This window comes from Aythya ferina, assembly GCF_964211825.1.
Source record: "Aythya ferina genome assembly, chromosome: 5".
In the NCBI taxonomy this organism is placed as follows: domain Eukaryota; kingdom Metazoa; phylum Chordata; class Aves; order Anseriformes; family Anatidae; genus Aythya; species Aythya ferina.
The window spans coordinates 44,611,991-44,633,219 of record NC_140301.1 but is presented as its reverse complement, the minus strand read 5'-3'; the positions used below and the strand labels follow the sequence as shown (position 1 = coordinate 44,633,219).

At 41.5% G+C, this 21,229-nt stretch overlaps 2 protein-coding genes across 4 annotated transcripts in view; both read left to right on the top strand.

Moving 5' to 3' along the window:
* Positions 1 to 936: 936 nt before the first annotated feature.
* On the top strand, positions 937 to 11,160 carry LOC311438265 (tumor necrosis factor receptor superfamily member 10B-like). Its single transcript, XM_084522447.1, has 10 exons — positions 937 to 1,067; positions 2,174 to 2,267; positions 3,083 to 3,214; positions 3,412 to 3,523; positions 4,123 to 4,196; positions 4,903 to 4,998; positions 5,959 to 5,990; positions 8,739 to 9,071; positions 9,539 to 9,587; positions 10,402 to 11,160. Exons 1-10 carry the CDS (start codon positions 1,038 to 1,040, stop codon positions 10,695 to 10,697), a joined length of 1,248 nt encoding a protein of 415 aa, XP_084378573.1. The 5' UTR covers positions 937 to 1,037; the 3' UTR covers positions 10,698 to 11,160.
* A 157-nt stretch (positions 11,161 to 11,317) lies between these two features.
* The window catches only part of CARS1 (cysteinyl-tRNA synthetase 1), a 34,028-nt gene continuing 24,116 nt past the window's right edge, over positions 11,318 to 21,229 (top strand). Inside the window, exons 1-3 of one of the 3 annotated variants that reach the window (XM_084519714.1) lie at positions 11,328 to 11,413; positions 16,598 to 16,843; positions 20,314 to 20,405. In XM_084519714.1, the coding sequence (XP_084375840.1) occupies positions 11,389 to 11,413; positions 16,598 to 16,843; positions 20,314 to 20,405 (363 nt within the window). In that variant the 5' untranslated portion in view covers positions 11,328 to 11,388. Of the gene's footprint in view, positions 11,414 to 11,511; positions 11,531 to 16,597; positions 16,844 to 20,313; positions 20,406 to 21,229 lie in introns of those variants that run through there. The other 2 variants (XM_084519713.1, XM_084519715.1) reach the window with 2 other exon arrangements.

The following is a 21,229-nucleotide window of genomic DNA, read 5'->3' as shown; positions in this document are numbered from 1 at the left end:
TCCAGGAACTAATTATAACAACCTTGCCTTTTCTAGAAGTAGTAATGAATATGTATTAGCCTAGGAGCATAAAAACCAGCCACCTGATGTAATGTGTGTGTGTGTTGGAGGAGCCCAGACTCCCCGTGCACCCAGCACTGTTTGCTTGCCTTTTATTGACCCCATAAATAAATCTTATAAAGCTAAATTGTCTCAGAATTCATAACACTAGGTGAATGTTTAAAATTCTTTGGATCCTTTCCATTTTACAAAACTGTGTGCCCACAGGGATTTTACTAGGACTTGTTACTGCAGTCAAATAAACCAAATGTTACCAAGAGAGGAGCGGTTCAATGAAAGAAACTATTAACCTATATAAACTAATTACGCATCAGCAGAAGAGAAGTATTTACTGCCACAAGGGATTAAAAATAATCCTAAAAGGAAAATTCTCTGCATCCTTGTGCTATTAATTTTAATCCAATTTCAACATCTGGAGGTGAATGTTCCTACGTGCATGTTATGTGCATGCAGAGGATGAAAACTTTTCTTGAAGAAACTCATGGCTGTTGCTATCTCTCTCAGAGCAATACCTGCTGTTGAAAAAAATTAGAAGTCTTTGGAGGAATAAGAAAACCCGGTTATGCAGCCAGTTTGTGCGGGTTTTTTTTTGAAAAATTCCCCTTCTGCCCTCCTTTTTGTGGTCAGCAAGTAGCCCTTTAGAAGCCAGACGTGAGCTCTTGGGTGGAGCCGAGCCGTTTCCTAAAGTTTCCTCTTGCTCGCTGTCGGCATGAAGCACGCCACCAGAATATGTACTACCGCTCTATCCTCACTTCTATCCTCTTTTCCTCACTTTACTCGCAGTGGGGCCACTCCCTTCTGTGCTACCTGGCTGCCCGTCTTGCCTTTGCAAATCAGCGCTTCGGCAAAGGAAAAGGGTGGCAGGCAGCGGGGCAGAGCGGGGGCGGGACGCCCCGGGGCGGATAAAGGGGCGGTGGCACCACCTCCTGCTCCGGGCGAGCAGCGGCAGCGCAGGGAGGAAGCGCTTGGGTGCCGCGATGGGAGGCAGGGCGGTAGGGCTGCTGCTGGTGAGTGCGAGACCTGGCCCCCAGCTCTTTCTTTTTGGGGTGTATGGGGAGGGGAGAATCTTCCTTCTCTGGGAGCCGGGCGTCCTGCCCCGTGCGGTTTTCCGCCTTGGCTTCCAGCAATCACTTTGGGAACTCGCTTTTACTTCATACTCGCCGAGGGTGCGGGGTAGTTCGCAAAGCGCTCCTAAGCCTGGGGAGGCGAACGGGGCCGGGGCGCTCACCGGGTCGCGGCTCTGCTCTCCGTCGGGGGAAGGTCTGGGGGCAGCAGCCAGTCTGAAGAGCGCCGCCGTCCCGCTTACCAAGAGGGTGGTTTTGTGAACCCCGCCGTTACCGGGCAGGCTTTGAGTGTCCCGCGAGGAGAAAGTGGGAAGCTCGGAGCTGCGGGCGGGCGAGCTCTAAATCCGCTGCTTACGGGGCAGAAGTGGAGCTGCTGCCTTCCTGCTGCCGTCCCCGGGCCCAAACGCGTTGTGCCCGGGTGCCACCACTGCCCGGGGCCGCCTCTCTTTGGCGCTTCGGGCTACCATAGTCGCACAGGATTTCTTTCAAAAAGAAAGAAAAAGTTTCTCTCTTTTTTTTTTTTTTTTTTCTCCTCCTGGTGAGCCTGTAGTTAGGGTAAGGTTGTTGCCGATGACTCATTCACTTGTCTTCCGAGGACGATTAGAGCCAGTGAGAAACGTGTGGAAATTCCTTGGGCGTATCCGTTTTATTTTTTTTTTCTCAAAGGCGGACTTCGACTCTTCTAAGATAGGCCGAGGGTGAGTGGAACAAATCCCTCGCACCAGGCAGAAACCTCAGCCTCTGGAGTTTGCTTGTAGTGAGTTAGTGAAAAGAACAGAAGTTAAAATGGAGCTGGGGGACTTGGGCAATAATTTCCTGAAACGTTTCAGCTGCTGCTCTGGAACCGTGTGGTGCTGCTCTAACTCATCCTTTGTGATTGTAATTACTGCTGTGAACAGCGCACTTAGCAGAAATTAGTTTGGGTTTCCTTTGTGGCTTCCCATGAACACCTGAATACGTTTTCAAGCCTTTACAGGAACATCTCCCCAAGATTGCTATCCTGTCCTGGCAGGTTGAATCACTTAAACACCTGTCTGTCTTTGCTGTAGGTTACACTGTTGATAATGTCTGGAAACAAAGCAGAGGACTGTGGAGAGGAAGAATACTGGCACAAAGGTCTCTGCTGTGTCTTGTGCCCGGCAGGTAAGACTTTAGACAGACAGTCTCCATGCTCCCCATCTGAGGTGGTTCGTTGTTGTTAGACTCTGGCTGGTGGAATTGTAAGCCCAGTTAATGCTGTGATGGCTTCTTGGTGCTGGACTCCATTTTAAGTGAGAGCATTTTGCGTAATACACTGTGAGCGATATCTTGGCAGCTGTTCAGAAAACCTCTGCCTGCTCTTTGGGATGAAGAGTTCAAAGTCAGGTTGCTTTTTGTGTTTTGTGGCTCATGATGGTCAGTGAGCCCAGGGGAATTTTGATTTCCTCTGGGAGAGTTTGGTATGTGGAACTTTGCTTTGCTGTGTTCTACCTGCCTTGTTCAATGTGTGCAGTGAAGTCTTCTTTGTGCCAAGAAGTGCACTGGCCTTGGATAGTATCACAAGGCTATCTGTTGTATTTGAAGAGCCTTCAGATGAAGAAGGGATCTGCTTGTTACTCTTTTTTTTTTTTTTTTTGTATAAGCAATTCTCTCCATGTCTGCCATACACCCCTTCCAGTGAGGTGGTGCTGGCTGAAGAAGTGACACTGAGCTGCTGCAGTGAATCCTGTGTGCTCCCTGGTGTGTCCCAGTGCAGGCCTGCCTGGCTGCCTTCTTTGCCACTGCCCCTTGTCTGAGCAGCAAGCTCAGGTGTGCCTCCTGGGTGTGCTGCGTCACACAAGTTCCCGTGTGACATACTGCTTCCTTGCAAGGAAGGGTTGGACTTTGACCAAAATGGTTTTATTTTTGTAACATCTTGTGGTAACTTGTATGCTACAGAATACCTTGAGAGTGCTGCTGCTGGTTCTTCTCTTCCACAGGTACCTATGTTTCTCAGCACTGCACTACTCCACACTCAAAAGGAAGCTGTGTCTCTTGCACCAAAGGGGAAGACTATACTGCTCATGCAAATGGCTTGGATGAATGCTTGCTGTGCAGACAGTGCAGAGATGGTACCACAGTTTCATTGAAACCTTAACCCTTGTGCCCTGAATTTAATGCAGAAAGCCTGATGCTCTTTTTTTGCAATTCTGGTTATTGAGAATAACAAAGTTGGGGGAAAAATGTTGCCTTTATGGCCAGGGTATAACTTAAGCACAGTTGTATAGAGCTATAACTTTTATACTAATTTTTTAACTCTTACTTTTAGATCAAATAACCTTGAGAGCCTGTACTCCCACGCATGACACTGAATGCCAATGCAAACAAGGATATTTCTGCCCTGCTGAGGGCTGTGAAATATGTCAAAGATGCAGTAAAACGTAAGTTCAATAATGAACATAAGCAACTCCTTTCATTCTAGTGAACTTAAGAACTGTGGCCCAATGTGTGTTAATACCTACCACATCACTTCAACTGTATAATTCCCTCAAAGCCAAATAGCATTATTCATGTATTTAAATTCTAAATGTCAAAATACATGAGGCTGAGATCCAGATGATATAGACCTTTGGTTCCACTGTGCTTGTTGCTTATGCCTGTGTGCTTACATGCGTTGTGTCTTCAGATTAGCATTTCCCCACATGCACAATTGAATAAGCATTGTAGCAACCACTGCAGAACTTCAGGAGGTAGAACCACTTGTTGAGGAAAACTCATTATGCACAAATAATGCATCCACTGCATGTGTTGTTGGTGTTTGGTTGTTTGCTTTTTTTTTTTTTTTTTGCTCCACTTAAAGGCTAACATATATAAGCTGTTTTGCTTCTACTTAATCTTATGAGGTATTGGGTTATTTAAAAGGTGCATTTCTAACAAATCTGTTCATGCATGTTCGTGTCTCTAAGCTCTGCCTGAACATGAACAGGTTTAGTATATCACTCTAGAAATGTTGATACAACTGTTTTGCCATCCACTTCAGGTGTCCAGAAGGGAAGGAAATCATGCAGAATTGCAATGCTACGATGGACCTAGGATGTGGCTTACCTGATCAAGGTCTGGAACATAAATACCACATGGCTTGGTCTGTTGGGTGTGTGAATTCTGGCTAATAACACAGAAACAGTCTGTAAAAACAGTGGTTTGAACTTCTTCTGTACCATACTTAGGACATTCTGTATTAAGTAATTCCCAGACCAACACAGAAGTTCTCAAAGGGGTTGGGGAAGACAAAACCATCTTAAACTTCACCTCAGGCAAAAGAGCACTTACCTTGGTGAAAAGCTATATGTATTGCCAGAGTTTTCAGAGTTGCAACATCCTCACTGTTAAGTTAGGACCAGCACAAGCATCTCATTGTTGTTTAGCATGTCTGAGAAGCTGTGTGTAGTGTGACTTCCCTCTTCTGCTGACTAGAGAAGGAAGGAATAGGCCCTACCAACACTATAGCACATCAACCTGCTATCCTTCGCATACGTTTTCCACTTAAATATTACTCTTGAAAGCCTTGTAGAGTTTGCTTTGCAGCTCTGTACAGAATCCCCCACTGCTACTGGGATAACAATGTGCAATGCAAACCAGTACTTGGAATCAGGTCAGTTGGTAGTCCCAGTGCCTTTTCTAGGACAGGCTAGCTGGGTCCTTATACTAGTGTGGAGTTTAGGTTGTTCTATAGTGTGGCAGGGAAGAATTGTACTTCAGGATGTCATGTGGGGACTGCTTCAGTATTTCAGGCACTGATTTTATTCCTTTTCCTTTGCAGGGAACACTTCTCTTATTTGGATTTTTGCAATTATTTCAGTGGTTCCTGTTTTGGTGGTGGTGGTGTTTATATTTAAAAAGCTGAGACGTGATAAAGGTAACTTTTCTTGATTACTACTCATAAACTTTCCAGAACTAGGCAGAGCATGCACTAAGACTATTGTTTCGGTGTTACTTCATAGAGGATCTGTTTAATAGATAAGCTCCCACTTGTTTAGCCTGTGATTCAGTTAAGTAACTCTAGTAAGATGGAGACCAGTTTTGTTCAGTAAATAAAATGAATAAGCTTTAACTGAACAACTCTGGCCTTAAAGACTAGCATAGGGTCCTTTAAAATGAACCTCCACACACCTAATTGCATTGTATTGGCAAAGAGTGAGGAAAACCCTGTGCATGAGCTTAGATGTGTGAGACAAGAAGTATCAACTAATTAGATAATTTTTCACTCATTGTATTTGGCTGTAGAGTATTTTTTTCAATATATCACTGCCCTTGCATCATTTCAGTCTCTTAATGTGAATGTTAGGTTGGTTAGCCCTATATGAATGCACATAGTTGTGTGTTTTTTTTAGTGGGGATGGATATCTTCTGCTGAGAAATACTTTTTTTCCATTACTGCATACTAGACTATTTTTGCAACCAATTTAGTTAGATGATATTGGAAGCACTTCTGAATTTCAAAGGTAAACTTTGTTCAAATCATGACTTACTGCATGTATTGCAGTCAAATTTTCTGCCTCATTTTGTATTGCAATAGCCCATGAGAATGCTAAGAAGCATAGGCTGGGGAGGTGCAGGAATTGGGAATCCTTTCTTTTGAAAGAGGGGCTTAAAATCCAAACTGTATCTTCATGTCTATATTTCACAGTTTCACTGTGTGACGGCACAGTGTTTCCACTGTAGGTGGAAGCTAGGGGACATTTGGACATTTCAAGGAACTAAATGGCTTGTAGCAGACCTTTCAATTTGTGTAAAGAAGTTCTATGTGTAAGTCTTGTATGAAATTTAATTTGCAGCAGTTCCTAGTAAGTCTCCTAATGTTAATCTTATTTTTCAGCCACTTCACCTGACAAAGTAGAAAAAAGCCTGGTAAGTATATAATGGATACACTGTTTTATCTGAAAGCTTTGTGCAGCTAAGCTGTTACAGCTTTTAATTCTTGTCTTGCTGTAGATGTCTGGTAGGGTGTGTTCCTGAGATGTAACAAGCCCTGATTCACATAGGGCCTCATGCAGTACTTATTTGTACGCATCCAGTGGAATTGGCCTCTCTAGTACTTGTATTGAAAACATTACAGAGCCTGTGGCCAAAATGTTTTGAAAGTGGAAAAATTGAGATGAAGCACCAGCTTTCACTGCGAACTTTGGCCAAGTGGTGCCTTGATTCAACTAGTTCTCTGCTGCTTCAGGCTTATAATCCCCAGGGAATGACAGCTATCAACTTCCTGTGTGATGCTTCATACAAAATGCAAGGAAAGCTACAATACTAATCCTTAAGATTACTTCTCTTGATCCAGCAGACAAAGTGACAGTGTCCTGCCTTTAAACTGATATCTCAAGCTACAGACCAGGACCTTGTAGTCCAATGTCTTTATCACAGGGTGTCCCATAAGTCAAGGGGCTCAGAGAACACTAGTTCAGAAGTACATCCTGAAAAGTGTTTACCATGCTAAGGCTGACACATGTTTCACTGTTAAAGCTAGGTTTACCCTGGCCTCTTGTGGTCAAAGACTACTTCAGAATCTTACAGTTACACATGGTCAACAACACCCTTAATATGCTCCAGCTTTTTGGGCCACCCCTGAAGCTGTCAGGCAGTTGGACTTCCATGATCTTTGTAGGCCCATTCCAACTGAACTATTATTGCTAGTCTTGTATTTAGCAAGAGGAAGCTAGACTAGTTAAGTACTCCTGATTTAGCTTTTCTATTTAGAATTTATAGTCTTAACTGCTCAGCAAGGCAGAAATGAGCTTGATCTTCTGACTGGTGTAGTTAATCATGCATACCATCAAGTTCTAAAATATCTTTTGAAGATAAGAGATCTTTAAGGACCCAAAGTCTTCTCATAACACATGTAGCACATCCTTCCCCTGCTACTTTCCTTGTTCCTCACCCAAAGCAAGTAGTACTCTGTGCATGAGCTCGTCTAATTTACCAGTAAAATAGTTCAAGCAATTAAATGTATTTTAACTCACATATTTGAAAACCGAAGGAATGGTGCTGAAAAACCAGTTAAAAACTTTACCTTAAACTTTTCTCTCTTTTTAAGGTCCATAAGTGGCTCAAATATCTGAATCGCCCATTGGGTTTTGTTGGGTTGTCTCTCTTCCCACATCCTGGCCAGATTCACAGTGTTTCATATATTCATAGAAGCTGATGAAGGAACATGACAGAAAACCTGGTCAGAGTTGTGTAGCATAGGAATAGGTGGACGCTACATTTTGAATAAACTGTAGTAGAAAAATATAATCACAAATGGTGCACGGTGACATTTAGCTCTGAAATAATAATACTATCACAAAATACTACTATCATGAACTTAAGTTGTAATACCTGTGTACTTGTGCTACTGTAACAGTTTATTTGGAGAGTTGCATTCTGATATGTTCCTGAGACCAGTTACTTTGGCACCAGCATACTGTCCTTCCAAAGAAGTACCAGTGAACTTACACTGCTGTAAAATATATATATTGCTCCTATGTTATTTCCACACTGCTGTAAAATATATATATTGCTCCTATGTTATTTCCTTCCAAAGTTGATCAGTTACATTAGCCATGCTGTAAACCTTCAGTCACTAGGTTACCTATTTAAGAACTGTCCTGTACAAATCGAAGCAGCTTGTTTAACCAGTTTGCACCCTCAAAGTGAATTCAAGGAGAATGGTGTACAACTGTGTGCTGAGTGGGGTAGTGTCATATCCCTGCCTACCCATGCTGGTGACATGGTGATGTCACATATGGGTCATTGACCTTGTGCAAACAGAAATCACATGGGCTTATGCAGGAACTGCACCTTAAATTCAAGTCACGCTGGAGAAACAGTCAATACTTGCCCTTACTTTCTACTTCTAAAATAAATAATAATTAAAAAAAAGCTGCCTAAAACTTTCCACTTTCAACATAAACTGATGTTCTAGATATATCCTGGTTTGCTTCATCCTTGCACTGTTCTTTGTGGGTCACCATCAGCCTGAGGTGAACTTCATGGCATAGGCTTATTTAACGTATTGATATACTGGAAATGATGCTTCCCTCCCTAAAGCTACGTAGTGTACTCCGATACTCACTTTGAACAAAGTTGATTGTGTGAATTTGAGGAAAAGTAATTAAGCAAAAAACAACAAACAAACACAAGTTCATACTTTTACATGGAACTGATACCACTCTATCAGCTCAGCAAAAGCTCTGAGAGCATTAGCCTTCACACAACAACGGGCTTGAGGTCACTGTTAGCAGGCTGCTAGGTCAGCTTGGCTTGGGTGCACCACAGCAACTTAATTCCTTCCTGCCTTAGCAGTAGTATGTACTTCCAGACCCAGAGATGTTGCAAGCACTAATGCATGCCAGTGGAAACCTTGAGGAAAAAAATTGTTTGTTGTGGGGGTAGCCTGTGAGCCTTACCACATAGCCTGGTGGGAGCAGAACAGCCAGCAAGATGAAGGTTTAGGCTTTGAAACCATTTGAAAGTTGTGGCTTCTACATGTTTTTCACCTTGACAAATCAGCAGCTCTATTACTTCTTTGACATCTGGTGATTTCAAGTATTCTGTTTCCTAAACTGTTCTTGAAGACCTACCTATGAAATATCTCCTAAATAATTTTCTTTTTCTTTACAGGCATCTGAGGGTAGTGCTGAAAGCCTATTTTTATCAGAAGTGACAACTGAAAATAATGCAGATAACCCAGATGGTGAAAACTCTGTTAGGAGTCCAGAGGACCAGGAACAAGCTAGTGTTAATTTGAATGTAACATGCCAATCACCAGAGGAAAACAGTGTTGCGCCTTCTGGGAGGGGCACAATCCTGCAGAGTTTGAGGTGTTCCATACAAGATTGGTGGAAGAAGATCACTTCGGACACTTCATTATCTGCAAAAACTGGGCCGAATCCTGCTTTTTACCAGAATGCACAATCTAAAGGATTGAGTGCTAGGATGCCAGCAAATCCTATGGTAAGTTGGGGGGAAAAAAATCTCATAGTATGTTCTCTAATATGTGTAATTTGAGCTGATTTCTTAACTATTCCCTGAGTAATAGATGGTGGGATAATAAGAAATAGGAACCTTTTGTCTTAAAGATATGATAGATATCTTTATAGATATCCCAAGATATCACACACAGAGAGTGATATCTTGGGAAAGCAGACTTCAGTCCATCATTTAATGTGCTGTGCCTCTCCCATCTTCCCGTTCAGTATTGACCCAGAAGCCATTCTTTAGCAATAGCACCAAATACATTGTTTTGTTGCTTCACTTACAAGTTAGTAGCACAGCTGTTCTCAGCTGTACTGTGCAATCTGACCTGCCCCATTATTGGCATGTGTATTATGAAAGTAAACTATCAAATAGCTCAGGAATAACTTTTAAGTGAATCAAGTGTTCTGGCATGCTAGAAGTAATGGTCCAACTTTGTATTACAGGTACGAGAACAAAAATATCAAATAACTGTTAAAGATCTCTCTCAAAAAGGTAAGCATCCTATAAATGGTCAGTACTTTGATTTTTTTTTCTTGTTGACTTTAGTCTATATAAGCAATAGAGTGATTTGCGACTATTGCTTAAAGATATAAGGCTTTCAGTTAATTGTAAAATACACTGTAACACGATTATTACTGCATTTAAGAAAAGTTTCAATCACTGTGATGATGGATTGATCTACTTTAAAATATGTCTTTTCTGGCAGTGTAATGCAGTCATGCTTTTAAGAATAAGCAGGGTACAGAATTTGTTTGCATGTTTTAAACAAGTCTGTGGTGCAGCAGTGGGATACTGCCTTAATGACTGAGGTGTAGGTCAGAACAGGAAGTCTTTCTGTCAAATCTCTGCTAAATGAAAGACTGCATCAAAGCCACGCATGCGTACTAGTAACTAATATGTTGATGTGCTGAAATGGCCAAGTGATGGGCTTTGCTAATGCTGGTCTTGCTGTGGCAAAACTGTACTGTTAGCTGAGTGAGGTGGTTAAAGGCTACTGTTGAGTAGCCTTATTAAGAGTAAGCAGAAATATGCAGTCCCCAAAACCACCCTTACTGAATGGTGTTTCATCTGAAGAGACTACTTCTGAGATATGTAGAGTGGTATCTTTAGCTTCTTAAGATAAATAGGGAACCTATTTGTCCTTCTGCTTCTTAAGTCCCAAACCTAGCCTTGCTGCTACTGTTTGGTCTGCACATGTGTTTGCTAAAAAGTAATTGGAAAATGTGTATATTAACTGTGGAAAAAAAAAATCTGTATTTTAGAACCTAAACTAAGTGTTTTCTTTTTTTTTTTTTTCTCTCCCCAGAACTGAGAGATTGCTTTTGGGCTTTCATAAAAGAAGTACCAGTGAAAAAATGGAGGCGTCTTATGAGAACTCACCTGAAAGAAAATGATATTGATAAAATTATTTATGACTGGCCTAATGACACAGAAGAACAATCTTACCAGATGCTTCTCATCTGGAGAAACACACTGGGAGAGAAACAATCTATTATAAAGTTACTGGATGAGTTAAGGTATCTAGATACCAAGGCTTACGATAATGTAATGAACACTTTAACAAGTAATAACATTGTAAGTAAAATAGTAGCTACAGATTAACATTTTCAATTAACTTAAGAAATGCTCCTGTATACATATATACAAACTTCCTATAATTAAGGATGACAAAAACTGCTCACAGAAGTGGCAGTGTGGATGTGATGCCCTCACCATCCTCCAGGGAGTCAGAAGCGATTAAGTCGATGCTTAATCGTGACACAAGCTCCGTTTGCAACTTTGACTAAGGTGCTTTTTGAGTTGTACTGTATGAAACTCAAGCCCTGGACGGCAAATTGGGAGCAAGAAGCTTCAGTTTGCATTTCCTTCACGAGGCTGTGAAGAAGGACCCTTCCTCCGTGTGCTGTATGGACCTGGGTGCTCTGCGAGACCAGAGCGCCTGCTGTTGTTTTTGACAGAACCGCATTTTTGTTTATGAAGTAATCGCGTTTTGTTTGTGGTGAGAGCACGCGGTATGCGAAGAAGCGTTCTGTTTCTGAAATAAAAAGTCTTTAAAAGCAAAAAACTGAGGCTGGCTCGGGGGCAGTGGTTGCTGAGGCGCTGCCTCAGGGGCTAAAATGGCGGCGGGTGAGGTGAGGCGACGGCACGGCGCGAGGCGGCGGCTGCCGTTACCGCGGTGACGGCGGGGAGGCGGTCGGAAGTAACGTAGAGCGGGCGGGGCGGGGCGGGGCGCCGCTTCCGGGCACGCTGTTGCATCAGCTCGGCAGCGAGAGAAGGAGGAGGAGGCGGCGGGATGGCAGCGGCCGCGGCTGAGCCGGGTAAGGCGCGGGGCCGGGGCGTCGGGGCCCGGTGAGGCGCGGGGAAGCGCCCGCCGGGGCTGTCACGGCGCCCTGACGGCGGGGTGATGTCACGGCCGGCCGCTGTCAGGGCGTCAGGTGGGCGCCGTGACGTCACGCGCCGGGCTGGGGGGGGGGGGGGCGTTTGCCCTGGGGCGGTGTCGCTCTGGGGCGCAAAATGGCGGGGGGCGGCGGGGCGCGAAATGGCGGCGGGGAGGGGGACGCGGGGCTGCCGCTCAGCGCGGGCTCCCTGAGGCGGGGGGCGCCTGCTGCCGGCCGGCACTGGGGCTCCCCGGCACCTGCACTATTCACCCACTGTTCTCCTTATCTCTGCCTGTTCTCCCCTGAACTCGGCTCTGAACTTTGGCTTTTTCCAGAGATTTTTTTTTTTTTTTTTTTTTTTTTTTGTGGCCGTGTTTTAATGACGGGTTGCGCTGCCTTCCATATGGAAGGAGGGCTGGGGTAGTCCTGTAATTTTTGGCACTACTGTAGCAAATGGGAACTTGGCGTACCAGTCGTACAAGTGTGAAATACCATCATGGTGTGTAAGGGTTTAGACATTTCTGTCATTCCTGTTAAGGATCTGTAGATTCAAAGATTTTGTCCCTTTTTTCTATGTGCTTATCGCAGGTAATGTTCCTGTGCAAGAGAGTCCAAAAATACTTGTATTTTTCAAAGGACTGTCTTCCTCAGATGTATCATCAGTATTTTGTTCAAGGGGTGTTAGTGGGAGGACACCAAAGGCTCATTTCAGGAGTACTTTAAGAAACGTTTCAGTTAAACTTAATGGGCAAGTAGCCATTGGATTGCAACTATTGCATTTGGTTTCAGTTTGGGAGAAATGAAAGTGGAACGAGGGGGGCCGAAGTGAACAGGACTGAGAAGCTCTTCTGTGGCAGGCTACTCCCATCTTAAAAATCCTAGTTCTGCTAAAAGCCTCTTGATCCCACTGTGTGAGTCTTGAAAAGTCCTCTTCTTTCTCTCTAGTTTCGAGCCATAACCTATTCCCCAGTTTAAGACCACAGTAATATTGACACGTTACAGTTATCTCTTATTAATCGTTTTGTTTTGCGAAAGCCTGGTTGGAAAAGAAATATTCAGAAAAGCTTAAGGGTCTTCATTAGAGAATGTGTCTGCAGAAATCCTGGAGCATTTCAGTTGACTTCTAAGTATGACTGACAAGGTTAGCAGGTTCAGGGATGCCCAGGGAGACTAATTTTTCCCTGAAGCAAAGTAACTCCCTGTTTTTATTTAATCTAGTTTACTGCCTGCTTTATGGCTTTTTTGTATTTACTCTGCTGTCAACTCCTTCAAGGAACGTAGCTCTTTGGAAGAACGTTTTCTTTTTCATTTTCAGGTTAATAAAAGAGAACAGTTTCCATCAAATTTGATACTGTGTAGGTTTCGCATTGTCAACTTTGAAAGCTGTTTTATTTACAAATAAAATGCAGAAACAATCTTATGCCTTTGAGTCTGCGTGTTGCTGCAGTCTTCCAGACAAATTCCTAGTGTCCTCCAGCAGTCAACAAAGCATTCTGTATATGGAAGGAAGAATGTGTGACAAATTATATTGTCCAAACTGTGCACCGGTAATTACTGTATGAGAACTGTATTAATGTCTGCAGTGGAATTTTTTGGAAACAACATTTTAATGCTGGGAGAGTGTCACATTAGTAATATTCATTCTTGGGATTTTTGAAGGTTATTTTGCTCCCTCTACAAGACTCATGCTCGGTGCTTGTTTTCTGAATGGGGCTGCCCTTGAGTGATGTCTTGGTGTCTTTGGATCATTCCATTCACGTTAGTTAACAACGAGCGTTATGCAACAGCTTTGTGGTACTCCTGCTTTTTTTGCTGTCAGGAAGACACTTCCTAATGCTGTTGAGTAGCAGCAACTGTAATTTTTGTTTTAGGAGGAAAGAAAAAAGGATGATTCAAGAGAGAGGCTGATTTTTAGCCTAGTTTCCTAAAGCGGGCGGGCTAGGAGACTTGGTCCTATATGGTCCACTAACCCTTCTCCCTCAGTAGCTTTTGAATCCATCAGTTGGTATTAAATTCAACAGTGGGATGCCTCTTTGAATGCGGTTGCCAGACTGAGCAAAGGTGGGTTGGAGATATAAGAGAGGCTGGAGATACTGAAGTGTATGGGGAGAGGGGATGAAGCACTTAAGAGACACTAGGAAATTTCTTCAGTGGGAGTGTGTTACGAATTAAAGGTACTGTGAGACTCATGGGCAGGAATTGAGCGTGCAGGATGTAAATCACAGGAAAAAAAGCTGTGGATTTTCTACTCCTGTTTTTAGTAGTGATATCAATGAAGCTGGAACAGACTTCTATGTAAAGATAATTTTGACTGAGTTCTTTCACATAAAGAAGTGACACTACCTCCCTGTGGTTTGTTGCCTTCCAAATACAGTGCTGCTGTATTCATTCTTTCTTCCCAGGAGAATGCCCTGTGGTTCAGAAGAAGGGTTTTTGTTCTGTTAGTGCAATCCAAGTCGGAGCTACTCACATGAATGCCAGCAGTGGGAATGATTTTGTTCTCTATATATTGAAATGGGATGCTCGCATTGGCACTGATCACTCAGCACTTTTTCCAACACAGCATATGTGCTTGTATTTCTCAGTCTGACTGGAGCGTAGCTGAGTACAACCCTGCTAGCTGTATGCTAGTTGTCATGGTTTGAGAAACAGCCATCAGTTTAGAAAAGAAAGTTTGGAGCTCAGTGGAGCCTGTGAAACCAGCGTGGGGAACTCATATTTGTGCAGAAAGCTTGCTGGGAGCTCGAGACTGTTGTGGCCCAGCTGCTGCAGCACCTTGAGAAACCCTCCAACATCTGCCCAGGTGTGCTCGTGCTGCGTGGCTCTTGCCCGGTGTGTAATCACAGGCGGGGAGTTCGGGATGAGTTTGAGTCAGTGATCCGTCTCAACAAAAAGACATCCTCCTATGAGGTCCCCTGGGCTAACTGGTTTCTTTGATGTGTTGCACTTTAAAGTCTGCTGCTCTTACACCGAGACATTACGTCAAACTGTATAATTTCAGGTATTAATGCATATGCCAAGAGTGTTCAAAGTAATTTTGTCTGCTCTGCTTATCAGGGCTGAACTGGTACCAGCGATCACAGGCAGTGTTTGCTACCTCTCCTCACTAAATGTAGCATGTATAGGTTCTGTCATATTTCTTTTATTTGTGTGTTAGTTTGTACAACTTCTCTTTTAGATCGGTTTATAGATGTGGTTGGAAAGCACTTACATTGTTTCAGATACACTGAGTTGCTTCCCATTAGCAGCCTGGAGTATGATTAATGGTCATAATAACCCTAATAATACTTTGCCAGTGGAGGGTTGCTTTCCTTGCAACCGATCTTTAAAGATCTTTTCTTTGAGATACAGTTTCATTTCTGCATGGATTATTCCTTCAGTATTTGGGGGTGGGAGGTGGGGGCTTTTCCCTCATGATTCATGGATGCAAAATTCACGTATGTCTTAGGTTTCTGTAGTTAATGAACATAACAATTTCAAACTATTTTATGTGTATAAACATGTGAAGTCCTGTGATGATAAACATCAGTAAATATTTAGGAAACTGAACAGTTTATAGTAAAATTAACGATGTGAGCCAAAGCTGAATCCTGTTCAGCTGGGTAAGACTAGCCCGTAAGGTCTAGCCGTGAACCATTATTTACTCTTTATTCCTTATTTTTAATGAACAATTGCATGGATAGCCCTTAAGAAGGATCGAGAACTTACATAAATCTGTTTTGGCATTAGTGTATGAATCTTAAATATCTTTTGTGACCTTTTGATTTTATTTTTTTTCTATCACTGTTCATTTATTAGTTCTGCTTACCTCTAAAGTGATATGCCACTTAACTTAGTAATGCTCAAGAGTCAAACACAAATGTACTTGCTATCTAGCTGCCATTTCCCTCTTATCTGAGTTCCTGTTCTCCTTGAGAGCAGCTGTTTAATTTTTACTAGGATGTTTCAATTGATTTCCATATGGGAAATGGGCTGCTCATAAAGTCCTAAGTGATGATATCGATGATTTATATAACCATCTCTTCCCCTGTCCCTGTTCAACCTTCCCTTTCTAAGAGCACCTCCAGTCCTTTGGTATGCAGAAAAAGGTGTTTACCAATGCAAGAAGCAGCACTTGTAACAGCGGTTCCTTATGGGCTTTGGGAGCAGGGACAGGTGTTCTGATACTGCCACTCTCTCACATTATTGCACTATGTCCTTGACTATGTCTTAAATTACTCTCTTGGCTGACTACCCAAGCAGGACATTGGTTTAATGTTTACTTTGCTTTGAACATCAACGGAGTTACAGATGTTGAATCACCGTAGGGAAACACCAGTGTTAGGCCTTGTACCCACTGACTTGCACAAGACGTGCTATTACTGTGAGCATCCCTACCAGAACCCTTCGGCTGCTTCCTCCATAGGAAGACGTTCCTGCATTTGCAAAGAAGAGGAGTAATTAACCCTGCATTGCCTGTGTACCAAAGAAATCATGGCGTTAAAATACCATGAGGGAGAAGCATGTTCTAATATCTTGCCTGTTCCTTTCCTTCATTGTATTCTCTGAGTGTTACTCATGCCTCTGAGGAGAGAGGGTGGTCGAGGAGAAATGTGGGGTTATACAGCAACAGCGTAAGTGTTCGCAGTTGTTGGAGCAAGTGGGAGTAACTTGATGTGGCGCTGGGAGCTCGCACGTTTGCACCAGTCCTGTAAAGACTTCAGGATGTGCTCAGCTCAGTAGAAGTATCCACAGCCTATCCGCAGCGTATAATATTAATTATATGTAAATATTTGCTGCATGAGTGTTTTAGCAGCATGGAAAAGAGACTTGTTAAATTTGTTGTGCATGGAGATTTTTCTCCATTTTCAAGTAGCTAATATTCCTTCATGAAAAGGACCTGTGCTTTTGTCCTTACTACTTTTGTAAAGACTTCTCCAAAAACTTACCATGGTGTGAACATAATCCTATTAATAGGAAATATCTAGTTGTTCAGTGTCTTGTATTAAAAATATTTTCCTCAAATTTCTTGTCAGTTGCCAGAGCTAATTTAGAGGGGGTGATGTATAATGTAAGGATATATTTTGGTCATGGAATCTCCTTCTTTTAATGCTGACCAAATGTCCTGTGCCTCTGTCTTTACAGCTTCCAGCTACAGTTTTATTCTGAGCATTAGTGAAGAGGAAGCCAGGGTGAAGGCTTTGAACGAGTACCTGAGCACTCGTAGTTATATCCAGGGGTTCACATTTTCACATGCAGATGTGGAGGTATTCAGAAAGTTTTCGGGGCCACCTGTGGACCAGTATTTCCATGTTGTCCGGTGGTACAGACACATAGAAGCAATCTATGATGGCAGCAGTGAAAAAAATGACCCTTGTAAACTTCAAACAAGTGAGTAATATGAAATTGATGGCCAGGCTATAGACTAGCTGACATTGTATTGATTTTTGTTGCTGAGCAGTCCTAAAAGTTCCCTTTCATACTCTTGCACACTTTACAATTTGACAATCCACTTGTATTCAAGCTTATTAAATTCTTCTTGCATACTGTTTCTGTGTAATACTCGGATCCTGAACTATTTGAATGTTACAGCTCTGTTTCCACATCTGATTTTAAAATTCTTCAATATACAGAATTTGATTATTTGTGTTTTCTTTAAAAAGCTAGCTACTGAATAGTAACTGGGTATGTGGGTTTTGCTTTGTTGCCTAAAATATCAGGATTTTCTCAATCCACTCCCCCCCCCCCCCCCCCCCCCCCCCCCCCGTGGGAGTAACTACATAGTTCTTGTATAATGTTCAATTTCATAAAAAAGTAAACTGCATGCTGCTTCTTAAGGTTATTTTATTAAAACTGATTTTTTGGGGGTTCTTAAGACTTGAATGTTTGGGTTTCTTTTTTTTTTAACCTTGGTAATTTAGGGATTGCTGATGATTTCAGGAAATACTAACCGGTTGATCTAGGTTATTGAGTAAGCATGGGTACTGGCATTTTTGGGAGCTGCATCACTCCTGCCATGATTTCCAGTGAGCTAGCCTAGCTTCATTACTTTATAGTGAGACCCATCCTCAGGGAGTCATGAAATAATTAATAATAATAACACAGAGCTGTTGTATAGTGCTTGCAATATCTGTAAATGTGTTTGTCATTTTGGCTGACAGTTGACTAATATTTCTCCAATGCCATCTTCTTACACAGTGTCATCATATGCGTTCTCAGTTCCTAGCAGACCAGCAGTTAAAGTCAGACTGCTGAGAGTAGATTTTGTGTGTGCCTGCATGTGTTTGTGCTGGCTATTGATTTTCTTCCAGCAGGGAAGGGATCTCATCTGTATTGCTGGCTCTGGTAGCAGATTTAACACCACTAACTATGGTTTGTCTGCAGAATGTTTGTCATGGATCAGGGTGGGGCAACCAGAGAAAAGGCTTCAGTTTTTCCTGTCCACAAAATCTGCAGTGTTAAGTCTCTCTTTCTGAAGAGCTGCCTCATTAGCTTTCTGATTTTCTGATCTGTGCATATTTATCCAAAGTCCTGAGATGGTGTTCTGCAATGTTCAGGATGAAATAATGCATGGATCCACCATGCTTCTAAAGCCTTGGATATATTAACAGTATTTTTTTGGATGTATCTGAGAGCCCCAGAGGTGGGTTAGAGCAAATGAACCTCAGTTCAGCCATGGGAAGACTACTGCGGGCAGGGATGCCTTTGAGCAGACTAAGCAGCATGCCTTTACTTTGCCCTTGGTATCCATGTGGATATATAAAACATGCATATATCCATATCTGTATATCTGTATGACACTTAAATCACAAACTGAGACCTTTAGGGGTCAGTTATCCTTTTGTTGTTGTTGTTGTGAGCTTGTTTTTTTCCTTGTGTTCAGTGCGGTTGTAAGGAAAAAAAAGCTTTAGTGACTTATCTTTTATTAGACTAACCCACATAGGCTTCCTTCCCTGAGGGAAACATTAGCCACAATTAAGCATACCAGAATAATCTTTGTAAATCAAAGAGTAAACAAATCCATACCTTGGTCTGATTTATGGATAGACTTCTACTGCACTTGAACTGTTCTGGTCAGTAACATACCATAAACTATTTAGAATAAACACACATTTCTGTGGATCTGTAGCATGCAGATTAAATGAACTCCTTTTCTACTTTTTTTTTTTTTTTTTCTTATTTAGGCAGTTACTCAAAAAAGGATGATGAGGAAGAGATTATTATTATTTTTTTATTTTTTTTTTATACCATGGAAATGTATGTTACTTGTAGGTTTTCTGTCAAAATTTTAATATGAGGATATTAGGGAAACAGAATTAATGAATAGCATCCTGAAACAGGATCAGAAAGGAAATTTTGTTGTCAAAACAAATAGTTTGTATAATATTTTAATTGCGGTTAAAATGCCTACCATGAGAATACCTGAAGGCAGTACTATATGTATTAGCCTAGTACCTTTGGTGTATCTTTGAATTTCCTGTTTTGCTTCCATTCCAGGTTAATGTGAGGATTAGTTTAACATCATTACAGCTGCAAGCAGCCCTGTGCATACCAAACTGCAACTCTTTGACAGATGACATGCCCATACTTTCTTTGAAAACACGTTTAACAATTGTGTTAAAAATTGAAAAGAAAACAAATGGAAGAATAAGCCTGCATGTTCCCAAACTGTTCGTGCAGCAGAGTAGAAGAACTGAGAGCAGCAGCACAAAAGGGATATGCCACCTTCCCAAAAATAAACTGAAAAGTGTCCAACACCCACCCACATACAGTGTGTTTCATGTTGAGTGAGTCTTCAGTGTTTTGAAGTGTGGTGCTTTGGCTTACTGTCCTGCCATCTAAAATGATGGTTGTGATGAATTAAAATAAACCCTTTTAGTTCTGTGGACACTGATTTGTTGAAATCGGATTTTTTCTGAACACAGTTATCACAGTGATGTTCACGCAGAAAAAAGCCAAAGGAAAAAATGAAAAAGTTGCAAAGAATACTTTTAAATGTAGCGATGAAATATAAACTTTCTGTTTTGACAACACTTTACTTTTGCTTTGTAATTTGTGTTACACTATTTGTGTATGTGTAACATTGTTTAAGAATTTCTACTAAGTTAAAAAGTATCAAACTTCTGTTCCTATTTAGTTAAAAGGCAGTTTTCAAAATGTTGAAATTCCCCAAAGAACAGCAATTACAGTTCTTCCCATCTCTTTTGAATATTATCACTGATTACCCAGATTTTTATCTGTTCTCCTTAATGGCAAAATTTAACCTGCCGATGAATTGGAACATATTTGTGGTAAATGAGAGCGCTCAGAAATGCCTTGTGTACATAGCAACCACCTATGATTAAAAGCTGAGGCTCTTTCTAAACCTTTTGGTCTTCTCTCCCTCTCACGCTAAGTACACAAACTCTGTCAATATTGGCTCTAGAGATTAAGTCTGGTCTCTGGAGATTTTTTTTTGCAAATTCTCTGTATGATATCTATATGCCATCACAGTATAGATGTCAGAAGCATTGCAGAAAGCCCAGGACTGCTATAACACTTTATTAGTGTTTTATTAAGTTTCAAAGCTCTTGTTAATGCTTTGACTGATTGCACGTTCTCACTTTTACACCCTTTTCTTTACTGTTGCTCGAATCAAAGGTAATAGGTGTGTCAAGGCAGAGGGTGGAAAATAAGTGATTGAAATCTTTTAGTGGCTTTAGCTCTAACAAAAGTAGTTAGGATTACTAAGACTGGAGCTGTTTTGTATAATTTATATATATATTTTTCTTTTGAACTAACTTAATGATGTGATAAGATGGAAATGTTGTACTGTAAAACTGTTTATATTTTCAGTTCTATTTAAATTGTTTTTTCTCTAGGTAAAGGCAAGCGTATGCAGCCCCCCTGGACTCCCCCTGAAGGGACAAAACATTCTAGACTCTGCCTCTACAACAGCCTGACTCGCAATAAGGTGACTAAATGAAAGAAAAATGAGGATCTTCTTAAAAATGCAAACAGAGGATTAATCAAATGTTTGCTTCTTAAGTGTCTTCCTTATTAGTACACAGGTTTCTGGGGTTTATTCTGTGGGATTCTGACAAGCAGGTGAAAGAAATGCTGCCTCGGTCAAGTGTGTTTGGTGAGGCAAGTGCTACAATATACACAATAAATATACAAGTGTGTATGCATGTGTGTATTGCTTAATATGTAACATGCAATAGCAAGTTATCATGCAAAATAGCCAGTGGTTCAACTGTAAAACACGTAAGCATAAGCAGTGTGAACAAAATAAAAATCATAGTTTAAATGTCGCTTGTGTAAAAAAAAAAAGTCGCTTGTGTAAAAAAAATCTTGCAAATTATATTATTGTAATACAGAGTGGTAAAACCTCCTGTGGCCTTGGCTGAAGGTTCTTGGGGGAAGAGAGGAAATATTAGGAATAATAATGTCACACAGTATGTTATATCCAAGAATATATGAAATGGCAATACTGTATAGCCTTTTTCAATGCAAAAGAAAGCCTGATCTTCCCTTGTGAACGCAGCTTGAACAATGGCCTACCTAATCCAAATCTTAGTAATCTAGTATCTGGATAGATAAGAGTGCAGATAACAGGGTGTGGTGGCTTATGTTCTCTTTTAAGTGCTAGCGATGATCTTTTCTTACAGTAAAACTATGAGTGGAATAAGGTTTGTTTTTTTAAAAACAAAAAAATATAATCCATGTTTTTCATGTTCTGATTTTCCAAATGTGGTGTTTTTGGCTGAAAGCATGTCTTCAATTCTTACTCACTGT

Excerpts from the sequence above, each read along its gene's own strand:
- LOC311438265 (XM_084522447.1), top strand. The coding sequence starts at position 1,038 with ATGGGAGGCAGGGCGGTAGGGCTGCTGCTG. Across the intron at positions 2,268-3,082 it reads CTGTGTCTTGTGCCCGGCAG|GTACCTATGTTTCTCAGCAC; the intron begins GTAAGACTTTAG and ends TCTCTTCCACAG. Across the intron at positions 3,524-4,122 it reads TGTCAAAGATGCAGTAAAAC|GTGTCCAGAAGGGAAGGAAA; the intron begins GTAAGTTCAATA and ends CATCCACTTCAG.